General features: G+C 29.3%; 2 protein-coding genes across 2 annotated transcripts; one reads left to right on the top strand and one right to left on the bottom strand.

Annotated features, from left to right (window-relative positions):
* The first annotated feature begins 12 nt into the window (after positions 1-12).
* On the top strand, positions 13-19,145 carry LOC134832028 (neurogenic protein big brain). The gene is made up of 7 exons (XM_063845915.1): positions 13-182; positions 704-787; positions 852-934; positions 1,627-1,753; positions 15,643-15,850; positions 17,315-18,075; positions 18,734-19,145. Exons 1-7 carry the CDS (start codon positions 13-15, stop codon positions 19,143-19,145), a joined length of 1,845 nt encoding a protein of 614 aa, XP_063701985.1.
* Positions 18,582-24,293, bottom strand: LOC134832026 (solute carrier organic anion transporter family member 2B1-like). Its single transcript, XM_063845912.1, has 7 exons — positions 24,135-24,293; positions 23,892-24,080; positions 23,677-23,833; positions 22,864-23,601; positions 20,868-20,923; positions 20,315-20,809; positions 18,582-20,249 (listed from the first exon to the last, which is right to left on the bottom strand). Exons 1-7 carry the CDS (start codon positions 24,226-24,228, stop codon positions 19,456-19,458), a joined length of 2,523 nt encoding a protein of 840 aa, XP_063701982.1. The 5' UTR covers positions 24,229-24,293; the 3' UTR covers positions 18,582-19,455.
* Positions 24,294-27,309: the final 3,016 nt, after the last annotated feature.

The raw sequence follows: 27,309 nt of genomic DNA, 5'->3' as shown, positions 1-27,309 counted from the left end.
TAAAAAGTTAGAATGGCAGATGAAAGTTTACATACCACACTTGCAAATGTGCAAAATATTGACTATCACATCGTAACGCTGTTGGAAAAATTGGAATCCATGCGTAAGGAGGCCCCAATTCCGAAGAAAGGCATGAAAAAGTTCAACATGCATCAGGAATTGCGGACACTCGAGTTCTGGAGGTTTGTAAAAATCCATAAATTTTGTCTCTTTGTAACGTAAATTTAATTTATCTCTGCTCAACTCCCTTTTACGAGCATTTGTGGCACCGAAGGATGACAATTTGTTATTATTTTATTTGAAACAGCCACGCCGAGTGTTATTATTTTATCGTAATTCTTCCTGCATTTTATGTGCTGCTCGGCTTGTATGCAACTGAAAGGCATATTAATAGCTTTTTGCTTCTCTTATTTACTTTTTATCTCGCTTATTGTCTGAAACTGACATCGAAATAGGTCATTTCGGGTTACAAGAGGACTCGTTGAGTAAATAATTTCATCTACTTAAATTTTTTTTTAGAATTTCCGCTTTCACTTTAAAAAAAAATTTAAATTGAAATTATTATTGATCATTGACCTCTTCTCAGAAGAATTATTTTTGAATTAATATTTTAACGAAAAAATCTCAACATTTCCATTAAAAATTCAACGTTTGATCGATTGAATGTACGAATTTCCATTTAACTCATTTAATTTTTTTTCAGATCCATAATTTCCGAGTGTTTATCATCATTCTTTTACGTTTTTATCGTTTGTGGAGCAGCAGCGGGCGCTGGAATCGGAGCAAGGTTCGTAAATTCTCACAAAAAACGCTTCAATTATTGATAAAAATTCCAATAATTCATTTTTTAGCATCTCTTCTGTTTTGCTGGCAACTGCTTTGGCTTCGGGTTTTGCCATTGCTGCCCTCACACAATGCTTCTTTCATGTCTCAGGTAAGAAAAAGTTTTTAATATTCCCAAATATTTTATGAGATGACAATTTAATTATTTAAAGTTAGGAATTTCCCATTAGTTTTTTTGCCGACAAAATCAGATCAAAGCTGGATTTTATGACTTTTTTCCAATATTTTTGTTTGGAATTTCCTCAAAAAGTGTCCAAAAGTGTGAATCGTGACGAAACAAAAGCCGATTAATATTAAAAGAACAAAAAAATGTTTTATGTGACACTTCAAACCACCACTAATAGCAGAAGCATGCAAGAAATTAAGTCATTTTACACGTTTTTTCCGGTTGGAAGGTTAGAATTGTCCACGAAACGAGACTTTAGAACGTTTAAAGAATAAAAAGTCCAAAATGGAACAATAAAAGGCACGAATAATGACTTTGAGCGCGTGCCTCTAATACCAAAAAGAACTTTTTTCATGTAAATTTGATGATAAATGGTCTTTTGTGTCGCCAAATCCAGAGTTTTAATGACAAAAAGTTCATTAAACTAAATTTTTCTTGTGTCTCTTACAAATAATTATGTGCTTGCAACTTTCATGCAACTCAAAATTCCATTCAGTAATTATTTCTTTTAATAATTTGTCTTTGTTAAAGTTTTTTTCAGTCACTTTTAGCCCTTTAAGCGACTTTTTTTGATTGATGGACCACCAAGACTCATTAAAACTCGTTTTTTTTTACAGGCGCCAACATTAATCCCGCTATCACTTTGGCCTTGGCAGTCACTCGGAACATTTCCCCGATCCGTGCTGCGTTGTACATCACGGCGCAATGTGGCGGAGGCATCGCAGGAGCTGCTTTGCTATACAGGTGAGTAAAAATTTAAAAATTTATTTTACGACATGAACGACAATCAATAAAAAAATTGAATAAACTCCGTGATAAAGCGTGAAATATTCGTTGCGCGTATAAGTAACAAGAGGCAGGTGCGTTTTTTGAGTCATTTACCTTGTTATTAAACATTTTTTTCTTCTTACTTTCGAAGAATGCATGTTTTTTGGAAAGATAATAACTTTCGATAAACGTTTTTTACGAAGAAAAAATGAAGGAACGTGTTATTTGACTAATAATAATTGATATAATGATGATAATTGTCCCGAATTTTGTTAGAAAGGACACGTGCATAACGAAAAAACATTAAAAAAGGGTCAATTTGATTAAAATATCGTCTTTAAAACGAATTTCTTACAGAGCACTTTGCTGTTCAAGTCATTTCTCAAGTAGTTTTTGTGTAAACATCACACTCGAATGACTTTGTTTTGATTGCATTTGCATCCATCTCGTCTCCTTGTACCAACATCGCATGCAAAAACCCCATTTTGATCCAATTTCTGCTTGAAATTCATTAAAATCGAGAGTCATCGTTGTAATTTCATCTTTTTAATAAACAAAATACGAGAGGCAGTCGTGGGTATCGTCGAATTTGATCGTTTTAAAAGAAGAAATTTGATGCCACGCTTGCTTCATCTTCGAAGTGTATCATAAAAATTGTTGGTTGGTGGTTGCAACTATTCAAATAGCAATCAAAAAGAGTGTTAATTAAATACTTGAATAGTTCCGAGGAAAATTTTTCGTTTTCAAAAGTGATTGTTAATTGGAGCATCGCATTCGGGCGGTTGAGATGAGGTCAATTAGCATCTTTTCAAGGATTCTAATTATCCCGTTTCTCGTTTTTTCATCATTTTAGGTCGACTTTAAATATTTTTTAACGTGCGCCGCATGTTGATCACCTGAGTTTTATCAACATATGGCGAGATTGTGAACCGGTTGTTGCAGTTACAATGTTACACAAAGTTCTCTCTGGGCATCCTGTCTAACTCACAAAGCACACTCCTTTTGGTCGATCACGAAATCTGTTAACTTCTGTTGCATTTTAATGCCGTATCTCCAAAAAAAAAATGTGCGTGTAAAGGAAAAAAAATAAATCTATAAAAATGCAAACAAAGAAAACAAAATCATCGACCACCTGCCCTCTTGCTGTCTCTTTTTTACACATTTTAAAGCAGTTTCTCGTACAAAATGCTTCGTTTGGATACAAAAATGCTTTGAAATAAAAGGATCTGTACTTACCTACACCCTCAGATTCTTTTCATATGTGATTTTGTACGAGACGAGATGATCTTCTTTTCTTGTTTGCTTGTCGTCGTCGTCATTTTCTCTCCGTTCGTCTTGTTTCGCAAGCTAGCAGCAAACAAAAAACGTATTCATCAACTTCCTTTAACATTTTTTGCTCCGTACTTTTGTTTGTTTTGCTTTAAAACTTTTTTACACACAAGGAGACGAGACGACATCTCATCTCGCAAACAAGGATGATTTAATAATTATATTAAAAAGTGCTTATGTGTGGTTTAACAACAAATAAAACGAAGTTTTTGTGTTTTTTTAGAACAAACTTAAGAGGCTTCTTTGCTTAAAAATGTTAGACTTGTTCAGTAATTTTATAAAAAAAAATATTTTGATAATAATTTGTTACGAAAATTAATAAAAAAAAATCATTTTTTTTAATTTCTAAAGAAAATACCAAATTGGAAGAATTTTTTAAATAATTAAATACTCTAAAAATTATAAAAATATTAAGTTGAAAACTTCATAAAATACATTTTTTTATATTATTTTTTTATTTTTTTTTTAACTATAAGAACAAAAATATTTTATTTTTTAAATAAAATTACATATATATTAATTTATGATATAAATAAATTATTTATTGAATTTTATTTAGGCCATTAATTTATTTTGAAAAATTCAGAGGGAAAAATAAAAAAATATTTTTTAAACAATTTTTTTTATTTTAAAATTTAAAATTATATAAATTGACCTTAAAATTTAAAAACGCCAATTATCGAAAATTTGATGAAAAAATTTTTGAGTCACGTGACCAAATTTTTTTATTTTTTCTTAAATTTTTTTTTTGTGAAATTTTATTAAAGTTTTGACTTAAAAACTTAAAATAATGAAAGTAAAAATTATTTTAATGTGTTCAATCAACGATTAACGTTCAAAAACGCCAAAAAAGTAGTAAAAAAATTAATTTAATTTTTTTACAGAAATTTAATTTAATTTATTTATTTTATTTTTTTAAATTTATAAAAAAAATAATTTTATTTTATATTAAAATTTTTTTTACCAAAATGGGCAAACATTAAAAAATTTTAAAATTAAATTGAATTAAAAAATTATTTTTAATTTTTACTTTGATTTGCCCTAAAATTTTTTCAGCCATATTTAAAACTTTTTTTTAATTTTTTTTTTATAAAAATTTCGACGAGATATTCGAATAAATTTTTTAAAAATCTTATTTGTTGGTAAAAAAAAATTCAAATCTTGACATTAGAGATGAAAAAAGTTCAACATGCAACGATCAATCATCATCCAACTGATGTACAATTACAATTCAATTCACGATTTCTCGTACTTGCGTTTCATCCATTCGTTATTAAAATGCATTTAGCCGATGCTGCTTCAAGTACAATAATGATGATGATGATGTTTTTCGAGTGTAAGTGAATTAAAACGATGGGAAAAACTGTTTTGGCGCATTTTAAGCGATTTACAAGACATGAAGAACGACTAAAAAATCATCATAAAAAATATTTTTCTCATGTTTTGTCGCTCAAAATGCACAAAAGAACAAAAAAGCGATTATTTTAACATGTTTATGTCTAATAATATTGCATTTCATAATCGCAAAGTTCTTCATTTTTCATGTTTTTATTTTTTTCTTGCATGTGATCATGTGATGTAAATGCGATAATGATCATTAATTTATGGTATTTATTAAATTTTATATTTTTTTTTGTACTAAAATAAAAGAGAAAAAAAAGAGTTTAAAGGATTATGTTGGTCACAAACATTGTTTTAAGCTGCAGTAAAGCACAGATTAAATCCAGTCGCCCTAAAAATATTTACTCCTTGCAAGAGTAAATAAATAAAGGCGCTTAAACAGATTTTTTGTTGTCCTTCTTCTACTTTTACGTTCCTTGTTGCACACACAAAAAAAAGTAATTTTTTCGATAAACATTACAAATGCAACTCATGTGTCATGAATTATTACCCAGAATCGACTCATTATTAGAATGCAACTCATGTGTAGATTTTTTTTGTATTTTTTTATGTATCCTCTTGAAGGTTTTTTTTACGTACGTGTTGCGATCAAAAAGGATGCAGGTCAATTTTTGTGTATAGCACGTACATGGACCCACATAAAAACATCCTGAAGGTTAAAAATTCTGTATCCAGAGAAAAAAAAGGACAGAAAATGGTGTCTCAGGCAGATTTTTAAAGCAGTGGCACAGAATATTTTTTTTTTGTATGAAGATTCAAAAGTGATATGGAGAAGTGTGCATATGTTTTTCTACGAAATTTTTTTATATTAAAATGTTTTCATCTTTTTTAATATATTAATAATATCCTTTTGTTGTTCCGTTTGATGGTGAACTTTAAACGTTGGCGACCAGATTCTTATTTTTTTCTTTATCTGCAAAGGAGAAAGGTTTTTATTATATTTCTACTTTATTTTTTGTTTGTGTCTTGTCGCCGAGATATCGATTTTTTATTTTATTTTGTGATAAAAAAAATAATAAAAAAATTTAAAAAAAAGTAAAATTTAAAACATTTTTTTAATTTTTTAATTAATTTATTTTAATTTAATTTAATTTAATTAATTTTTTATTTTATTTATTTTTTTTATTATTTTTTCAATTTTAAAATTCAATGAATAAAAATAAAATAATGAATTTAATTTAAAAAATTAAAAAAAAATATTTTTTAATTTTTTTAACACCAAAAAATAATTTAATGTATTTTTGTAAATGTAATAAAAAAAATAAATAAATTTCAGTAAAAAAAATTGAACTGAGACGACCAAAAATGATGTGCAAACAACAAAAAATCAACATAGAACTCCAAAATTATCAACATAAGCAAACATTTTTCGATAAATATCATTTCACGCTTGATTATCAGAAAACATTTCAAAACTACATACCGAGCATTAGCAGTCAATTCAACAAAAATAAAAAAAAACTTGTAGATACGCTGACAAAACACACAACATTCAACAGATTGCCATCTGCTTCTTCTATCCATTCCATAAAATTTTTATTTAATTTTGTGTCGAGCTCCATGTATTTACTAGTTTGATTTCATATTCATAGTGATTATGACGATTCAACGATACAGTTCTTTAATTTTTTAAAAAAATAATAATATGAATTCAACAAAAACATGTGCATGTGTTTAAGTTTTTATATTTTTTGGGACCAAAAGGCAGATGCGATCAGATGTTTTGTGTTCTTTTTCTCTCGTTCGATCGCCGTCTGTATTTTTTTATACAAAGATCGAGCTTTTAGGACTTAATTTTTGTTTTTTTAAGAGATGAAGAGAATGAATTAGATGATAAATGTTGATATGAGGGGCATTCAAGAGAAATTGATCCCATTGATGGTGAAAATTGGCTCGATGGGAGACAAGATTGATATCTGAATGTCATTTTGAATTAAATTTTTAAATTAATTTAAAATTAAAAAAAAAATAATAATTTTTAATGCTAAAAGAATATTATTTTTATAAATTTTAATTTTTATTTAAATACCTAATAAAAAAATAATTTTTTAATAATTTATTTTTAATTTAACATTTTTTTAAAATTTTGTAAAAATAAAAAAAAATCATAAAATTAATTAAAGTTATAAATAGAAAATATTTTTGATATTCAAAAAATTAAATTTTTTTAATGTTGTTTTTTAAAAATTTTATTTTAGGCAAGTTAAAGCAAAAATTATTTAAAATTTATTAAACAACTTCAAATTTAAAAATTTTAAAATAAAATAAAATTTAATTTAAAAAAAAAATCATTAAAAAAGCAATATTTTTTTATTTATTTTAAATAAAAATTTATTATAAATTTATTTTAAATAAAAATCCTTCCTTACAAACTTTCTTCTTTTCATATAATTTCATCTGAAAACTATAAATACCAAATAAAAGTTCATGACACAAAGAAAACAGGAAGCCAAGACATAAAAAATCGAATTCAAATAGCTCACACACGTCTTTTTCGACGACAGACGACCAAATCTATAAAAAAAATCCTTAAAATAATCTTTTTTTTAAACTAATAATAGTACGGCAGATGGTCGTAACTCCATTAATATTCAAAGGTATCATCAATTTTTTTACTGTCACTCGTTCAATACGAGATTTTTAAGGAGAAAACATGTCAATCTCAACCATTTACGCATGCCGTAATTATTTTTTCTTCAAAAACGACAAAATTGTGGTCGAAACAAAAGCAGTTCGGAAGTCGATGTTTCACAGGAAACCGCAAACGCCTCCGTTGTCTCCCTTTTTTTGCCCAATTCTGAGGAGAAACTTCCTTAAAATCATAATTTATCATCAAATTTACCACAAAACCCTTAAAATTTGTAATTTTTCGTGCATTAGAAGGGGATCACAAGCGTGCAAGTAATTACAACAACAACAACAACAACGACGGCAAAGGGTAGCAAAAAGTGTCTGGAGTGTTGCAAAAGAGATATGCTTTTAATTGTTGTGTAATTTATTGTCTGAACATGTAACGAAATACTTGTTCGTGCACTTTTTTTCCATATTTTTCATACATTTTTTTCGTTTTTTATTGAAGAAAGAGCCTCTTACGATGTTCCTTGATGCGCAATTGAGTGCATGGCAACTCTTTCATTTTCAAAGTAAGATAAATAGAGATAGGAAACTTTTTTTTTCGAGTGGTTTCTCGACTAGAAGCAATACGAAAAGCAGAAAAAAATAAAGTTTTGATAATAAAAGCAAACATTGAACGGAAATAAAAATGTTCTGCAAGCAATAAAGACGGCATGCTGTCACTTTTGATGAATTTTAAGGTAAATATCAATTTATCATGTATGGATTATCGTCTCTAGTCTCAAGACGACAGTCACTAAGTAGTAAAGTAGAGTTTAGAGAACGTCCATCTGGAGAAGAACGAACGAAAAATGAGGTTAAACAAATATTTTCTTCGTTTTTTTTTTAAATTTTTAATAAAAAAAATTTAAAGATGAAGAAAATTTTTAATAAAAAATTCAGAATTTTGGCAAAAATAAGGAAATTTCTGCTCGACTTATCTCTCAGTCGTTAAAAAAAAACAATTTCATGTAACTTGAATTTTTTTTTTGGCAAATTGGCGATAAAAAGGGTCAAAAGTGCAGACACGATAAACACGCAAAAAAAAGTTATCGATCGTTATTTGAGACTAGAATCGATCTAAATTGCAATAAATTCCGAGTAAATTGTAATAAAAAGAGGAAATGATGCAAAAACATCACGATTTTATTTCATTTTATTCCCTAAAAAAAGAGTTAATTCCCCTTTTTGTTGCAGACTCGAAGATGTACGACCAAAAAAAGGTCAAAACAATCATGCTGTAATTATTGCGATGTATCTTAACTGCACATTTTTTTGTATTTATTTACGAAAGAGGCAGTCATAAATAACAAGAACTCGCATTGTTATGATTATTATTTATTTTTTATGTTTAAGTAATAATAATTTTCGGCTGGTTATGCGCACGATGCAACAAAAAAATGCACATGTTTCCGAAAATTATTGTTATTATTTATTATTCATCTCATTTTTTGTGCACCTCTTTTTATTATTATTACGATTGTGCCTATTGTTTGTGTAGTTGGAATGTTATGGCGTTAGGGTGGTATGAAGTTGTAATGTTACTGTTTATCGGATTCGGCAGCATTACCACAAAAATCGAGGAGGAAGAGATTATATGCAAATAAAAAATACACAAAAATAAATTGAAATGAAAAAAATATTAATAAAAAATTGACGCAACCAGCAAACAAGGCAAGTGCATTTGTGGTTAAATTTTTTATGTTGCAATATGGAATAATTCTTGATTTTTTGTGGTTTTTTCTTTGACGATGTCAGATGACGAAGTGAAGTTAAGAGGTTTTGAATTTCATCTCATTAATTTTTATTTATTTATTTTTAGTTTTTTTTTTTATTTTTTTTAAATAAATTAAAGCAAATTTTTTAAAAATATTTTTCATTTTATTATTTTTTTTATTAAAAAAATTAATGTTTAGCTGAGTACATTTTTTATAAATTAATTTTTATTATTTATTTTTATTAAAATTAATTTAAATTGAATTTTAAGTTTATATTTTTAAAATTATATTAATTAAAAAACCTAAATAAATTAATGAATTTTTATTGAAATAATTTAATTTAAAATAATTTAAATTTAAAAAAAAAATTAAAAAAATTAAATAATAATTTAAATAAAATTTAATTAAATTTAAAAAAAAAAATTATTTTTTTTTTTTAATTTTATTTAATATTTTTTTTTAAATAATGACTCTCCTTGTTTTATTTTTAGTTTATTTTTATTCCAAAATTTGTCAAAAAAAACTAATTACGATGAAATTACGACAAAAAACATTTAAATGTCTGCAGCTGCATCCATGAGACATGCAACAAAAAACAACGCCTGAGAACAAATTTATTAATATTTCAATCAACACTTTCTTTTGTGCCTGTCTTCTGTTTCAAAAAAAAAAAAGACGAACGATGTTTCATCAGAAATTAGAGTTATTAATAAACGCGCACAAGAAGCATTCCAAACTAACAAAGATTGTTTTTGTTTTTCTGTCACACGAGAGATTTACAAAAAATTAATGAGTTTATGTCATCCACTGCACTACTTCTTCGCAACTCAAAATGAATCTGTAACAACATGTTTATTTATTTATTTAATTTTCTAAGAATTTTAAAATTTTTATTTCATTTCGTGCCTTAATGTTCATAAAAAATGCATAAAATGCAATAAAACATGAATAAAGCACCTAATTAACCACTTTTATGACCACTTTTTGTTGCGACATGATGAGTTGGCAAATCATTGCGGTCAACATTTACAACGCCCTGGTCTGTAATGGTCTTGTAACGAACGTTGATTAGTAAAAAAAGGTCCCCTTTGCATAAAAAAAGGAAATCTTCGGATTATTTTTCGAACAAACAATGCATTAAATGATTGTTTAGGGACATTATTGACCCTTGAATGACCATTGAATGCACTTTTTTACTGATTATCGGTCAGAAATTACGTAAAAAAGGGAGAAATGATGCAAATTTATGCATGTCATTTATCCGTCATTTGCGAAACAAGTGCTTTTTAATGAAGTTTCGGGATTTTTATTCAGCTTTTATGATGAAATTTGAATTTTTTCTCTAATTATGACCTGAAGTGTAATTAAAAACTTTTAAATTCAAGCATTTAGCACAAAAGACAGGAAACCAGGTGTCAGAGATCTTCATTTCATCTCGTTTCCCTTTCACTAAATAGGCAATTCTAATATGAATTTAATAAAAAAATAATCTTTTCCTCTCAATTATTGAGACACGTGTTTAAAAAATTACCTGAAAGCTGAAATTCTAAACTTTTTTTTAAAGGATTACGGACTTTGTCCATTTTTCTCTAAATAAAAAAGCAAAAAAAAAATATTTCAAAGCGAAATTTGAATAAAAATGTCAAAACATCCAAGCATCAGACAGTCTGAAGTGAGAATTTTATTAAAAATAAAGGAACAAACAGCTGCAAAACATGCGTTCAAAGCAATTTTTCCTAGCAAGGACTTAAAAAATGTAATAAAAAAATTTTAATGTCATCATCAACTTTCAACGCCGTCATCGTGAAAGAGTTAATTTTACAAATTTTTCACAAAGTCACGATGATACTTCAGTTTTTTTACGTTTATTGTCTGTTTAATGTTGAAAAATGATGAAAAATTGGTACGTTTGATGCCAAAAAAATAATGCGCGGCAATAAAAACTTAATTAACGACAATCAAGTGTTGCGTGAAGAGAGTTGTTGTGGAGTGATAACCCTTTAAAGATGTTTTTTATATGTTTTTGTGTGTGAGAAGTGCAGCGGATGACGCGTTTTTTGACTTGATTCGAGATGACAGACGATTTTTTTTCATGAGAAAGGGTTTAAGCGATTTTTTTCGATAAAAATTGGATAAAATTTATTTTTTTACATAGAAAAAATTAAATTTGAACAGTTGTTTGGCACCCACAAAACTTCCTGATCTCCTTAATTTCAATAAAAATTGTCACAAACAGCAGTTAATCATATTCCGATTAAACACAAAAGTACTGTTCTGACAAAAAATGCATAAATTTCAATCAAATTTTCTCGTAAAAATATGTTTAAATAATAAACTTCCCTCATTTCCCTCCTTTTATTCAATTATCTGCTCATGATCTCGACAAAAAAGGAAAAAAAAAATTTTTTTATTAACTTGTGATGATGCGATGATGATCTGAGCACTTGAAATCTGTATCATTTTCTCCCTTTTTATTCTAATCATCGTCCCTTGTTCACCGAAATTCTACCAAAAAAAAATAATAAATAATTGTTAGCGACCTTTTAAATGTTATTTTTTTACGAAGGGGGTGAGAGACCGCAAATAAAAAGGTCAAATCCTGTTAATTTTTCGTGTTATATGCAAATAACGCGTGCATATGGGCACAATAAATGTTCGCGCAAACTTAAACGTTTGTTGCAACAATCAGGTCATAAAAAAATCGTGAACGCGTGCAATTGTTTTTCTTTTCTCGACAAACGCAGGGGAAATTGAAATGCAAATAGAGAAAAAACCGCAGTTTGTGTGTCGTCGCATATGGCTCTGGAAGTAGAGCAAACATGTGCGTTTTATGACAATAAATAACAACTTGTTCGTCGTTTTGTAAGGTGTGCGCTTGTTATTGAGATAAGTGTCCGTCTCGGTGTTGTTTTTGTGTGCAATGATGAATTATTGCGATAAAAGGATAAAGCGTGTGAGAAATGGGAATGTGCGTGATGGGATAATGTTCGTGACTATCTTAGATAAATCTCGTGTGATGCGGTTGTAGATTGTTGCGGAAGAGCAAAAAAAAAAGGAATTGAGATAGGTCAGGGAACTGTCAAAAAGTAGACAGAAAAGAAGTCTTTGGGTGTTCTAAATAAATTTTATTTACGAAAAATGGCTAAATTTGGCATTTTTAGTTAAAAAAATTTTTTTTAAACATTTTTTTAATAAAAAATTAAATTTCGTTAATTCTTGGAAAAATATGTTAATAAATAATTTTTCAATTTACTTTTAGAGATATTTTTTAAAATTAAAAAAAAAATAAATTTATCAATAATTCTTGGAAAAAATGTTCTTCGCCGTGATCAAGAAATTTTATAAATTAATTAATTAATTTTTATTTTGTTTTTTATATATTTTATAATTTTTTAAAAAATTTTATTTTATTTTTTATTTATTTTTCATAAAAAAAAAATTAACTAAATTTTATTTTTTTATTTTTATTTTTTTTTTTTTTTTTAAAATTTTTTTTTATTTTTTTTTTGTTAATTTTTTGAATTAAAAAATAATAAAACATGAAATTTCGTTTTTATTTGGTTTTATAATTTTTTTTTCCTTGATATTCAAAGATTGTAAAATTATTATTTTTTGTAATTCTTTATTTATTTAATTCAAAAAAATATTTTTATAATAAATTTTTAACAAATTAAATTAATTTTAATAATAAATTTCATTAATATTAATATTTAATTATTTTAAAAATTTATTTTAATTATTTTTAGATTTTTCTTATTTTAAATAACTTTGCTTAAAATTTTAATTTAATTTTTTTTTAATTTTTAATTTTTAAAATTTTTTTTTTAATTTTTTTCTAATTAATGAAACAAAAATCACACTTATATCTTACTCAAATGTCAAAAGTTATTTTTACAAAAAAATAAAATATAGATTAAATATGCCTTTTTTCCTCATCTTTCGTCACCTTTGATCATTTTCCTCCCTCAAAAATGATTTAAAATCCAAAAAACCAACAAAAAACATCCTTAAACTCCGTAATCTCTTAAAATCTTTTAATAAAAATATCATTGCTCGACATTTCATTTCACTAAGTAACAATCATCCGATGCAACTTGCAACTCGAAAATAGAAAAAAAAATTCCCACAAGAAAATTTATTAGAGAGATAAACGATGTAAACATAAAATTTTATTATGTTATTATTTATAAAGGAGAAAAAAAATAAATAAACAATAACTGTAAAAGACTATCTTTGGAAGAAGACAAATGCACAGAACAGAAGTTGAAGGAAGAGAAAAAATCTCCCCTAATATGCTCCGAAATTTGTACACCAAATAAATAACAAACAAAGAATTTCTTGTTAAGTTATTTGCTTTTCACTGAATTTTTTTAAAAGTTTCCTTAATCCCATGGATTTTTTTTCTTTCGGTAAATGAATAGATGAAACAATAATTAGTTTCACACGCATTTTAATTTATTTTTTTTTTCATTTTCCTTTGAAGATTTATTTATTTAAAAATAACAAAAACGTCCTTTGTTGATTTTTCGAACATTAAACAATAAATTTTCGTCACAGATCTCATAAAAATTTTCACGCTTTAAATTTTTTCCAGTCCATCCCTTGATTGAAAAGTAAAAATTTATTGCAAAAATCGCATCAAGTGGCAAAAATGGTCACAGATTGAAAAATTGCAGTAATAACAATTATTGTTTATTATCGCCACAATCGCTCTATTTTCGCCGCAAAAGTGTCACGTGAACAAATTGGCATGAAAAATAAAAATTTATTGATACTTTTGAGTTAAAAATGTTTAAAATATCAAACAATCGAGAAGGGTACTTGCCACATAATTGTTGTTTACATCGATTACGCACTAAAAAATTTCAAACATAATTTTTCAAGTGTGGACCGCTGTCAGTCAATAAAAAAAATAAAAAAATTATCTTCCACCTTCTCGAGAACAACTGTTTCAATTTTTCATTTTTTTAAAACGGAACAATTGCAACTAATTGAGATCGAGTCCAGTGCAGTTTAAAAGTCACAAATTTTTTCGAGTGCAATTTATTTTACCTCTCTGACTGTGGTTTGACTTGTTTTTTTACCCTCTCGCATGTACAAAGGGGACTCGATCTCGGTGGTTTGTACCTTTTCTCCGTACAATTGCACAAAAAATATCAATTACAAAACATTTAAACAGACATTTAAACAACTTTTTGTCGAACAATGGACCGAATTTATTCCCTGTTGAGTTAAGTTGAAAAAAAAAGTTGTAAATATTGGCACTTGTCTCATCGTTCTTTGTTTGCATTTTTAAAAAGTTAAAAAAAATTGATGAAATTGTCGTTCCATATGCCAATCTATGTCAGTATCTTGTTACATCATCGCCAATTGTAGCTAATTTTCCGATTTTCAGTCGATTTGGTTCGTTCTCCGATGTGCTAAAAGCTAAAAAAGCTAAAAAAGAGGAAAAACATTGAATTAATGCAACATTCCACGATGAAAAAGCAAATAAATTCACTTTTTATAACAAAAAAATAGTTCAAGAATGAATAAATTCTCATTCAACCTGTCGGTTGTTCAAGAAAAAGTAAGAAAAGTTGGGAAAATAACAGAATTGAGGTAATTTATTTACATTACCACCTTGCGTCATCGTACTTTAATGCAAAAAACTACCTGTTTTACGTAGATTCGAATCGATGAACTCAAAAATATCGAAGTTAATAATTTTTTTCTGCAATTCCACTCAATTAAACAACATTCAACAACGTATCACGAAAAATTTGCATATCCATCGAGTTTACAAACAGTAAATAACACGATTTTTAACAACTTGCGACAATTGAATTATAAAAGGGGTTAAAATTCGATGGACAAAAGATCAACCCCTTCAATTTATCATTCGTTAGATTACAATTTCCTCGTGTCTAGATACAAAATTAGATAAATTTTACACATGTTTCCAATTTTTTTGTTGTCTGCGATGCTTTTCATGTCACACGGCACTTGTAACTTGCTCGACGGGTTTAATCCATCATTGAGTTATGATACGAGGGAGTCCCAACTACGAGAAAAACGCAAAAAATTTGATGGATTATGGGAAAAGTGAAGCTGGATCCATTTTTTTCTTACTTACCGCTTTTAAATGCGACTTTTGACCTTTTTTATAAACAAATTTCGAGCAGAAAAAGTTTATCGCACTCATTAACTTTAATTACTTCGCCTTTTTTTCGAGAAAAACTTTTCATTAAAATCCCTTCATGGAGTTCCATTCAGAAAAAAATATGAAAATAATGAAATAATGCGAAGGAAGGTACATGAAAAAGTTTTCAACGGAGACAATTAGTGTGTAACTCCGAGAGAGAATGTTAATTTTTAATGCAAACTTTGATAAATCACTCCTTCCCCTGCAACATTTCCTGTTGGGTTTTAAAATTTTTGTATTGAAAAACAATTAAATATCAATTTCTCTCGATTTGTAATGCAAATATCGGGGGTTTAATGCATGTAAGTGATGTTTCAATGCAAATTATCCGATACGGTTCATGATTTTTATGCAAATTCTAAAGTTCGGTCGATTAGAATTAAAGGGGCGATAATGGTTTCGATTGAAAACCGCAGCAATCGCCGATTAAATATTTAAATCAACAGAAATTAAGAGGTCACAAGTGCATCTGTTGCTGTTTGACACGGAAGATTAATGTCATTTCTGTCATCGACGCACTTCGCATCGACATTAATCAATGAAATCGCATCAATTATTCATTACCTTCCGATTTTTTCCCTTAAAATTTGATTTAAAAACAATTTTCTCTTCTTTTTCAGTGTCACTGTGCCCGGTTACCAGGGAAATTTACAAGCTGCTGTCACGCATACCGCATCTCTTGCCGCCTGGGAGCGATTTGGCGTCGAACTGATCCTCACCTTTATAATCGTATTAACGTATTTTGTCTCGACCACGCCGAAAAACAAGCTTTTTGGATACCCGTCGTTGGTTATTGGAGCCGCTTACAGTGCATGCAGCTTCGTATCGGTAAGTTATCAAAAATTTATGACCTAAAAAAGGAGTCGAGACTTTAAAGTTCAATCGCCTTTAATGCCGAAACCGCAATTTTTTGGCAAACGCACACCTTGCACAATGGAATTTCGCTTTTTTGTCTGCCGTTCGCGCAACAACAAATTTCAATTTCAAGATTTTTATCATTTTTTGACCAACATCATTAATTTTTTTGCTCCTGCCGATGGAATTGTTACCACAATGTTAATGATGATGTTCTTCCATTACATGCGTTTGTCCGTTTATTCGTTTATTTGACATCAACTCTTCTTCTTCTTCATTCATTCAACAAACTAAAAGCAAAAAGTAAAAAAATTGCTAATAAAAATTCAAAAAAGCGAATATCGTTATTACTTCCTTTTATTATCATCGCTACTCGAACGACAATTCTCTCTCTTTTCGTCATTTGTTGCAAAATTCTTGTTGAAGAATGAAAAAAAAGTTAATTACTACTTTTGTGTTCAACTTTTTTTCTCGCTATCATCTTTTTGATGGCTTGCCTGCCACACTTCGTCGTCTTCGTCGGTAAAAAAAAAGTTATATTGGGCATTCGTCTTCGAAAATCGATCGAACATCATTAACATTTGCGCCTCAAAAGAAATTCCAAAACGGCAGGTGTGCAAGAATCAGATTTCACTTTGGACTTGTACGACTGTCGATGCAGCAAATAGCGTCATGTGTGTCTTGGATGTTACGTTTTGAATGGTCCTTCGTTACTTTAAGAGATTTGTTCTTTGTCAAATTCGATTTTTTTCGAATTTTTATAAGAGATGAATTTTTTCGTTGAAATTTCTCATAAATTTTGAGCTTCAAGTCTGAAAATAAATGAAAATGGTAAAAAAAATCGAAGAAAATAATCGTAAAAATAAATGATTATTGAACTTTCTACCGTTTTTCGTCCATTTCCATTACGAAATTGTTCGGTTTGATTCTCTCGACGGTAGTTGTTGTGTTAAATCTTTGCCATTTTTGATGTAATTGTGTGTTTAGGAAGAAAAATATCCTTGTTTGTCCATTTTAGCGTGACAATCTACCACAATTCGTCCTGCAAACAAAGTAAATAACGTTAAAAAGTTGCACAGTAAATGCAAACAAACGATAAATTGCATGCTTTTGTATTTCCTTTTAATTTTTGGTCCTTGTGAGTCCTTTATGTGCACAAAAAAATTAATGTTCTCTCGAGAAATAACACAATGCTGCTCATCTGACATAATAGATGTGCGTTTCTTTCCTTTTTTGTGTCCCTCTGACTATCTATGCAACAAAAACGTACCAATTTGAACAAAAGATTTCCTTTTAATCGTGTATCTCTGTGTAAAAAATGCATTTAATGCACCCCCAAAAATAAATCTCGAACAAAAACACGAAGACAAGACGAGATTTCTTTTGAATTTGTGATTTTGCGCCATTTTAACGAACTTTTTTTTCCCTTATTTTTAGATGCCCTACTTGAATCCTGCTCGTAGCTTGGGTCCCAGCTTCGTCCTGAACAAATGGGAGAATCATTGGGTCTACTGGGTAGGTCCCATGCTCGGTGGTGTCATCTCCGGCGTGCTTTATGAATACGTTTTCAACCCAAATCGACACAACAAGAAGGGTCGTGATGCGGATCAAGAGTCCTCCAGCATGTCTGACGACGACATGAACTACGATTTGGAACTCGAAAAGCCCAAATATCACGCCGGAAGTCAATACAACACATATCGGTCGACAACTGCCACGACATTGGCGCCTCAACCATTTTGCGAGCCAATTTACGGCGGAACTCGTTCAATGTATTGCCGATCACCGCCATTGACGCGCGCAAATCTTCATCGTTCGCAGTCCGTTTATGCCAAGAGTAATGGAGCGATTAATCGGGAGTCGGCTCGTTCGGGACAATTGGTGCCGGCGCAAAGTTTGTACCCGTTGCGTTTAAGTACGACACAGCAACCGCCCCAAAGTGCGCACGCACAGAACCAAAATGTGCAAAATCAGTTGCAACATCGGTCGGAGAGCATCTACGGGATTAGAAGCTCGTTCAGACAACAATCGACGACGCAACACGGGCAACAGCAACAACATATCGAGGTGCGTCAGGAGCAACGGGGCATGGAACGGACCCAAATTCAGCATCATCAGGATGGCGGACATGCTTTTCAGCCCATTTATGGAAGTCGCTCGAATCCAACGCCCACGGAACAGTTGAAATATGAGCCACGGTAAGTTGATTTTAGCAAATAAATTTAATTTTTTTTTCTTTTTGTCACAACTATTCTAATTTTTTTCAAAAAACTCAATCAACGTTATAGCAAAAAAATATTTTTTGTTACATTTTTCGATTAAAAACCCATGAAAAACGTAAAAATTACACCAAACTTAACTGAATTTGCACTAAAAAAATATTTTTTTATTGAAATTTTAAGTTAAATGTTTTAATTTTAATTTAAAACAAAATTTACAAAATTTTTTGGGCAAGTAAAACATTAAATATTTAAAAATATTTTTTTTAAATTTAAATATTTTTAAACATTATTGTAAAAATATTTTTTAAATATATTTTTTTATTTATTTTTTAAATATTTTTTAAAATAATTTTTTTAAAGATATTTTTTAAGTTTTTATTTTAATATTTAATTTTAAATTATTTTTTAATACCTATTTATTTTTTTTATTTTTCAAAATATTTTTTTTATGTAAAATATTTTTTTTTACTATTTCACTGAATTATTTAATTAAAAATAAACTTTAAATAAAATATAAATATTTTTTGTAAAAAATCTTAAATTCAAAATCCTAATGTGACAAAAAGTAAAAATCAACCAATTTTTTTATAAAAAAATCACAAAACTAACAATTTTCTCTTTATTTCTCCAACAGTGACGACTCCAAATACCGCCAACAGCAACAACGCCCCGATTCAGTGTACGGCACTTCATCCCAACGTCGCGTACAATCAGCCCAAAGTGACGACAGTTCCTACGGATCGTACCAAGGATCATCTTTAACGCCCCCGAATCGCAGCACAAGCATCTCCAACTATGCGCCTCAACCATTGCCCACATACGGAGCGGCGCCTTCGATGCAACAACAGATGTCAAGCAGTTGCAGCGATCGCCCATCGAGCAAAAACAGCGCCAACGGACCGCCACAACAACGAATCGATCAATACGCCACAAGCACAAAGCAATCACAGATCAGCACAAACCCCAATGGAGGCACCCAGCAAATGCATCAGCAACAAATGCAGCAACACAGTGTCTATGGCATGCATCCCGTGCGACAAAATTAGACCGATTCACGTGAAAAAACAATCAAGCAATCATTTTTTGTCTGTCTGTCTGTACTTTTGAATTGAAATTGTCGCGTTTAGAGATATTTTACAAAGACCTAACTTTTAAGTATACTATAAAAAAAAACCAAAAATGATGTAAATATTTATACAAAAATCAACTTAAGTTAATTTTAGCATTAAGATTTTTTGTATTTTTTCACAATTGTCACTAAAATATCGACTTATTTTATTATTAGACGTTAATTTATCGTATAAAATTTATATAAAAAATATTTTAAAAATGATTAATAAAGAAATTTAAGCGAAACTAGAAATCTGTTTCGGGACTCAGTGGTCTCTGGTTCGTCAAATCGTATCTCACGTGCGTCACAGGCGTTAACGGAGCCAAATTCGACTGACTTTTGTTGATATTTGAATCTTCCAGTACTAGATTTGGCGGTCTCTGGAGCGGTTCTGTCTGAAATCTGTCACTGAAGGACTTTTTCGGTTCAGAATTCTCTTGAATTTTGACCGGAGAAGTTTTTTGAAGGATTTGTGGCTCAAAATTAAGTTGTTCTATTTCATCGGAAGTCTGTGGCGGAAGCGTTCTTGAGAGACGTTCATCGCGTTGTGCCTTCATAATGGGTGCAGTTCGTAAAATGTCAGCTAAATTCTGTTCATATCCCTTTTTCGGTTGAATTGAGGCCCGATTTGGTAAATTTCTCATGGTTTCTAGCTGATTTGAGTTCAGGGAGCCTGATAATAAGCTGCTTGGCACGGGAGATGTTGCTTCAGGAAGCGGTTGTTCCGTTATTAATGGCGCAGTTGATGATGGTTCTTCTTCTTTTGTTGATTCAATGACTTTTGGTTGAGCTGTAAGTTGTGCCGGAGGCTGTGATGGGTTGATAAGATGCATTTCAGTTGAACTATCGTTGATGTAATAATCTTCTTCGCCATAAATTGGTAAGTAATCGACGTAATAATAGACGAGAGCTTCAAAAAGTGTCGCTAGAAGGATCAAAGAGGCTGTTAAAATGTTGATAATATTCCCATAGGTCGGATTATCTTGGAGTCGACACACTCTTGTGCCTCCCGTTGATGACCAAAGTGCACAAGTACTTCCTAAAAATTAAAAAAATTAAATTTTTAAACGAAAATTTTGATAAAATTCAATTAAAAATACTCACGAGCTACCGCGTCATACGAAACTTTGCCCGGAATATACGCAAAAAGTCCCACAGCACTCAATTGGAATGCCAAAGCGAGCGATTTATCTTGCGGCAACACACTTCTGATGGTAATTAACAAATTTCCAATCAAACTAGAAGCTAATAACGCAGCTCCAATGGCATTCAAAGCTTGAAATGTGATCCAAAACTTTTGACATCCGCCATTATTGCAAGCTCCATCGGTCGCAATTCGATTCAAAGCAGTAAAATCCAATCGTGTTTGGGTATCAGCGCCACAACTGCAATTCGTAAAGACTTTTATCCCGTTAAGTTGATCTTCATTCGTGCATCCCGCATGACAAGGACTAAAATACGTTTGAAAACTATCCTTGGGGCAAACAGGATAAAATTGTGTATTTTTGCACAAACAATTTGAACTGCAAGGCGGTTGCATGAGATTTCCATTGCGGATGCCAGCGATTTGCCCGTTGTGACATTTCAGGAAAATGTAAGCTGTAAATTTAAAAATATTGAGAAAAAAGGTCAATTTTTTGAAAAAATGGAGTCTTACCGATGAATAAAAGCGCGACAATACTTGACGTTATCAAGTTCCATCCAGCCAATTTTCTGTAAAGAAAGAATTTTTATGAGACTGAATTGAAGAGAATTTAAAGCGATGCGAGCGAAATGATTTGCGTTACAAAAAAAGGTAAATTAAGTAAATGCGCGGTAATCTTATTGTGCTAATCAATCGTAAGAGAAGTACGTCGTCGTTAATTTACACGCATGTGAATTGTTTGAAAGATGAGACTTGATGATGAACTACGTTTTAGTAAAAATGTAAGTGTATTTTAAAATTTTAAGAGAACATTTTTTATAAATTATTTTTTTTTTATTTCTCAAATTTTTATCATTTTTTCAGACTACTTTAGGTCATTTCAAATGAAACTCAAAACTATTATCCAAAATAAAAAAAAAAAATTAAACAAAAATTTTAACAATCGATTAAAAAAGATTGTTTGTTTTTTTTTTAAATGTTTACATTTAATTTTGTGAATTTAAAATAGATCTGACCCTTAAGGTTAAAATTGAAAAATTATAATTTCATAAAAATTAATAAAAAATTAAAAAAAAATTATTAGAATTTGAAAAATAATTTCAATAATTTTATGAAAATTTTCAATACAAAAATTACAAAAAAGTTTAATTTTTAAAAAAATTAAGGAAACAAAAGAATTTAATAAATTCTTAAAAAATAAATATTTAAATGTTTTTTTCTTAACTATTTTTTTTTATTATTTTAAATTCATTTTTTTAACAAATTAAATAAATTTTATTTAATATTTTAATATTTATTTTCTTCTTCAAATGTTTTTAGTAATTAATTAAAAATCTTTAAAAAGTCGAAAGTCTAAAAAAATTTCAACAAAAATTGGCTTGCGGTTTTTGATGAAAAAAATATAAATTTAAAAAAAAAATTAAATAAAAATTAATTAAATAAAATAAAAAAATTAAATATTTAAAAAAAATTGGAATTTTAATTTTTTTTTTTTATTTTTTAAGGAATTTTTTTTTGAAAAATTTTTCATGTAATTTTTTGAAACTTTTATGAAAATTTTCAAAAATTTATAGAACCAAATTAAAATAATTTTTTTTTCTCTAAAAGTGATTTTTTAAGTCGGGCGAATTTTAGGATAAATCGCACAAAAAAACATTTTTGACAAAATAAATGAGAAAATATGTCCTTAAGACGAGTAATTTAAAATTTTTTTTTCAAAAATTTTTTTTAATAATTTTTTTCAAAGAAATAATCGAATTATCTTAAAAATAATTTTTACAAATTATAATTTTATCAAAAATATTTCCAAATGAGAAATTTAATTTAATTTTAACTCTTAGTACTTTAAAAATGGAAAATCCAAAAAATGAAAAAAATATAAATTAAAAAAAATAAAAATTAATTAAATAAAATAAAAAAATTAAATATTTAAAAAAATTTTGAATTTTAATTTTTTTTTCGTACCAAATATTGAAATAAAAATTTTAAGGAATTTTTTTCTGAAAAAATTTTTATGCAAAAATTCGAAACGTTATGAAAATTTTCAAACAATTTATAAATAGACTCAAAGCCTTTTTTATCTTTAAAAGTTATTTTTAACATGATATGATGTCACCTGAGCATAGGTACAGACAGAACGTCATCCAACCATAAAAAACGCACTTCATGTCAAAAGGTTGTCCAATTACGATTATGCAATATAATTCGCTCATGATTTTGTCTGCGATAAAAAGCAAGAGAGTAACAAAACGTTAATACGTACAGAGATTAGGCTTTGCCGTTTGCCTTCATTGTGTCGAGTCTCATCACTTGATTTACCGTTACGATTCGCGCTCTCTCTAATAATTGCACGTCGCGTTCAACAAAGCTTCATGAATGAATAGAAACGAAAAAAAAATCGCTCACAAAACAGGTTTCACAAATAAACAAACAAATTCGCAGCTCAGTTATTCAAATATCGTTCCACATTAAAGTCTTGCATTTTTTTTTAGTTCTGGGTCAAACTCACCTCGGTGACGGATTTATTTTGGCAATAATTAATCCCGCGACCAGACATGATAATCCAACTAAAGGAGGTGTTAACAGGTAAGTGATCAATCGTGAGGTCCATTCGTCGCTCAATCCATCAGCTTCGGATGTCGGAAGGAAAAACCTCGATTGCAGATATTTTTCTTCTTGCGCTTGGAAGTTTATGATCGCCGTTTGCAGCAGCATGAACCCAACGACGTTGAACATCAAAAGTTTATTCGCGATCATTCGTCGTATGGAAGGCCAAAATGCAATATCTGCAAGATATCGCATCGGTGACAAACTTTGAGCTGTTGACATCGTCTCAAGAATTCGATTGGCAGCAAGTTGAATGGCAGTTTTCAGCAAGCGACGTGGAAAAAGTGCAATTAAAAGTCCACTTGTGAAGACTAAAGGCGTTAAAATGGTCCATCCCATCCACCAACCAGCTTTCAGACCTTCTACGAGAAAGGCAACTGCCGATCCGAACTGCGATCCCCATAAATAAGCAGCCAAAGCTCCCGCGATATAAGCTGGACTCTCATGCTCCTTCAAATTGTCGTCCAAATACGAGATTCCGAGACAATAAAAAGCCACATTTCCCATTCCGATGCCGAATTGCACGATAAAAAGCATTATTTGCGTCGTTATGGCATGCGAACGCGCACTGCCGAGTCTTCCTGCGACATATTCGAAACACAAATCGGTGACCTTGGCTGTTTCAATGGGGCCTGTGTCTCTAAAAAATGATAAAATACATGACAAAAGAGATTATTCAATTAGAAAATTCTTCAATTAAAGCACGTGCGCTCACTTCTTAACGAGTGTCGGTATAATTCCCATGACAATTAGGCACGCTTGTAACATCAGAATGCCTCCGAGCCAGGAAATTCGGTGAATCCGATGTCCCCAATACGCAACCAATATCGCAAACACTCCTTGAGTCAATCCGCTGACAACCAGCAACCAATCTACGGAGAGAAATTATGCGGTTAATGACTCATCCAAGAGATAACGCTATCGCCTTACCTATCAAATTCGGATCGAAGTCATATTGGAGTGCCACCTGTTTCGCCGATATCCGAAAATAGCTCGTTACGGCGCCCTGTAAGAGTCCAGCGACACAAAAAACTGCCAAAAACGTATTAGAGTTGCCCAGACGTTGGCATGCGAGTGAATTGCACCATCCCAGCGACACAATTCCACAATCGAGATCCCCTAAAATTTGAAAATGACTCATTTTTTAATGAAAAATATCGGAAAATTTCTTACCTTTTGGAATATTATTTGATCGCGCTTCGAAACGTGAGTCTTGGATAACGTCAGCGTCGCTGTTGCTCCGGAAGAGAGTCGCTAAACGTGACATTTTTGCATTAAATTTGTAAAAATTCCAATTAAAAAGTGATTAATTTTCGATGACTTGTCGTTGCAAGAATTTTCGTCGACTGAATGAAAAAAGCTTCGTGAGTGCTTATCATGAGTAAAGATAAGATGTTGCCGTATCTTATCTTTTTTCCGATAGATATGTTCTCGGCTACTTACGTATGGGACGAGCAGAAGTTGTTTTGGTTTGCGTTTCAATGGAATGGATTTTGTTTATATTTCGTAATTATTGTACGTTTACGGAACACACGTTGAACGATGATTAATCAATATTAGGTCACAGGTGTTAGAGAGGAATGTGGAGATTTTTTCTGGATTTTTTTCAGAAATTTAGCTAAAAATTGTCAAAATGAGATTTTAAGGTATACAAATCGACATTAAAAGTCAAAATTTGAAGTCAAATCAGTAAAAGTCTTAACACGAATTTTAAACCACGTGAATTAGTCGAAAATTTTGCAAAATTTGAAGTTTTTGATTAAAAAAATTACAAAACTCAGCAAAAATCGTAAAACAAATTTCAAACCACGTGACCATTTGTGCTACTTATCTTTGAATTTTTCATAAATTTTGCATAAAATCTTCAAAATAAGCTCAAATAGATTGAACATCTTTAAAGTCAAAAGTTACAGTTTTTGAATAAAAAAAAAATGTTTAAAATCAGGAGAATTTGTAAAACAAATTTCAAACCACGTGACCATTATTACTGCTTTTCTTCAAAATTTTCTATAAATTTAGCAAAAAAAAAGTCCTCGAATAAGCTTTTAGAAATCAATAGCCACTTATAACCAGAATTAAGTTCTTTAACTTCCAAAAAAAGATCAATTCCTTAGAAATTTTTGAAATTTTAACCACGTGACCATATAAATCGCCTAAAATTGATCTTTCTCACAGGATTTCTCTCGAAATTTCTTCTCTACATTCGAACAAAGTTTCAAAAAGATTAAAATCCGATAGTTAATCAGTTTCAACTACACCAAAACATTGTTCAAAATAATAATTACCCGACAATGAATCGAACAAAAATTATCAGTAAATTTATTGAAAAGAGCAAAAATATTGATCAGTTCTTGTCGAATCCTCCTGGAGTACAGACCTCAAAAAATTAAGAAAAACCGAATAAATTTCAATTAAATATTGAATAATATTGAAAGATAAACATTCAATAAAAAAGCTCATAATAAAATTAAGATAAGCGTAACCTTAAGATGATCTAACTTCTTTTCAAGCGGAAAATTACATAAAAATTAAAAAAAAAATCAAAAGTAAGTGAAAAATCCCTTCGAAAGGAAAATTTTCAATCATTCACACGACGAGTGTCTATCGAACTTTGTTCCAAGTGATTATTATTCAAAAGAGGAAAAAATAACACGAGATAAGATTCAAGAGTTCGCCATTCGAGGCGAAAGATAAAAAAAAGTTCTTCAATGAAGTGTTTGAGTCTCGAGTACGAGTGACCTTGAAACTACAAAATTTTCTCGAAAAATCTCCTTATGCATTAAAAATCAATTTTAAATACATCAAGGCGCTCGATAGAAAACCTGACGTGACACAGAAACGCTTGATTGATAGTTTTATCAACGATTCATTATCAATCGTCGCGGGAATTTGTTTAGAAAAACAATTGATGTAATAAATAAAATTGAAAATAAAACATCTGTATGATAAAGTGTACAGGCTAGACGGCGAATTAAAGTTAATTTTTGTGAATAACGTCTTATCAGCTGTGATAATTTTGTTTATGAATTACTCAAAAAAATCTTCTAAGTCGAAAATCATCAAAGGTGATTCATGTTTAGGTCTTAAATCATCAAAAAATTATTTTTTTTTGTAAAATTGATACAAAGTAAGGACGTCATAACATAAAATATAATAAATAATTACAATAACAGATAAGGAGATGTCCGGTGTGAAGTTATTGAATGTTGATGTCTCGCTTATCGACATAAGTAATTTTTGTGTATTACGGAAGAAAATAACAAAAAAAGGTCAAAAAAGCGAATGACTTTCGATATTTATTTAATTGTTCATTGATCCAGCGATCAGGCGATGTAAAGTTTGAATCAATTATTTAGATAAGGATGAGGAAATGTTTCTATCAAACGGTAGATAAAAAAATGAAGTTGTAAAAGAATAAATAAAATTCAAAAGTTGATTAAATAGATACGAAAGCCAAATAATTGTTGACAACACAGTTTAATTCAGGGACAAAAAAAAAATAATAGTTATATTTCTTTAATATTTATTAATTTTTAAAAATAATTTAAAATATTTAAATAAATTTTTAATTTAAATAATGTTCTTAAACAAATTTTTTAACGAAATTTTATATTTTTTATATTTTTGTATTATTAATTATTTAAATAATAAATTAATTATTAAAATAAATATTTTTTTAATTTATTATTTTTTTTTAATTATTTAATTGAATATTAAATTTTTAATTGTGATTGAAACAAATTTTAATTTTTTAAGCTAAAAAAAAAAAAAAATAAAATAAAATAATAATTTTAAATTTTATTCAAAAAATTTTTTAACAAAATGAAAAATTTTCGCAAAATTTTATAAAAATTAAGTTTTAAATTTGAATCTTTTAGAAGTGATTAAAATTTGAGTTATTAAAATATTTTTAAAATTTTGTCATTTTTTCTAATTTTTATTTTAGGGTGAAATTCATTAAATTTTTCAATAATTTCAATTTATTTTTTAATTAATTAATTAAAATTTATTTCTTACATTTTTGGCACAAAATTTATAAAATTTGTAGAGATATTTTATTAAATATTTTTTTCTTACCTGATAAATGCAAATTTTGATTAATTTGTTTTGTTTTAGGAATGAATCCTGACAACGCTTGCGGCTTAAGCATCTGGCATCCAGGCTTTCTCCAGCGATTTGCTACGAAAAAAAACGTTCATCATCATCTATGGATTGCTCGGATGTGTTCAAGCGATGTCCTTCGTGTATTTCGTCGTTAGTTTAACAACTTTGGAAAAGCGTTTCCAAATCCCCAGCTCGACAACGGGCATCGTTCTGTCCAAATCGAAATTGGATGCAATTTTGCATA

Source organism: Culicoides brevitarsis, chromosome 2, assembly GCF_036172545.1.
Source record: "Culicoides brevitarsis isolate CSIRO-B50_1 chromosome 2, AGI_CSIRO_Cbre_v1, whole genome shotgun sequence".
NCBI classification, from domain to species: Eukaryota; Metazoa; Arthropoda; class Insecta; order Diptera; family Ceratopogonidae; genus Culicoides; species Culicoides brevitarsis.
This window is presented reverse-complemented; position numbering and strand designations above follow the sequence as displayed.

Excerpts from the sequence above, each read along its gene's own strand:
- LOC134832028 (XM_063845915.1), top strand. The coding sequence starts at position 13 with ATGGCAGATGAAAGTTTACATACCACACTTGCAAATGTGCAAAATATT. Across the intron at positions 788-851 it reads GGCGCTGGAATCGGAGCAAG|CATCTCTTCTGTTTTGCTGG; the intron begins GTTCGTAAATTC and ends TTCATTTTTTAG. Across the intron at positions 1,754-15,642 it reads GGAGCTGCTTTGCTATACAG|TGTCACTGTGCCCGGTTACC; the intron begins GTGAGTAAAAAT and ends CTTCTTTTTCAG.
- LOC134832026 (XM_063845912.1), bottom strand. The coding sequence starts at position 24,228 with ATGTCACGTTTAGCGACTCTCTTCCGGAGCAACAGCGACGCTGACGTT. Across the intron at positions 20,810-20,867 it reads TGTCGCGCTTTTATTCATCG|CTTACATTTTCCTGAAATGT; the intron begins GTAAGACTCCAT and ends TTAAATTTACAG. Across the intron at positions 20,250-20,314 it reads TTCGTATGACGCGGTAGCTC|GAAGTACTTGTGCACTTTGG; the intron begins GTGAGTATTTTT and ends TTTAATTTTTAG.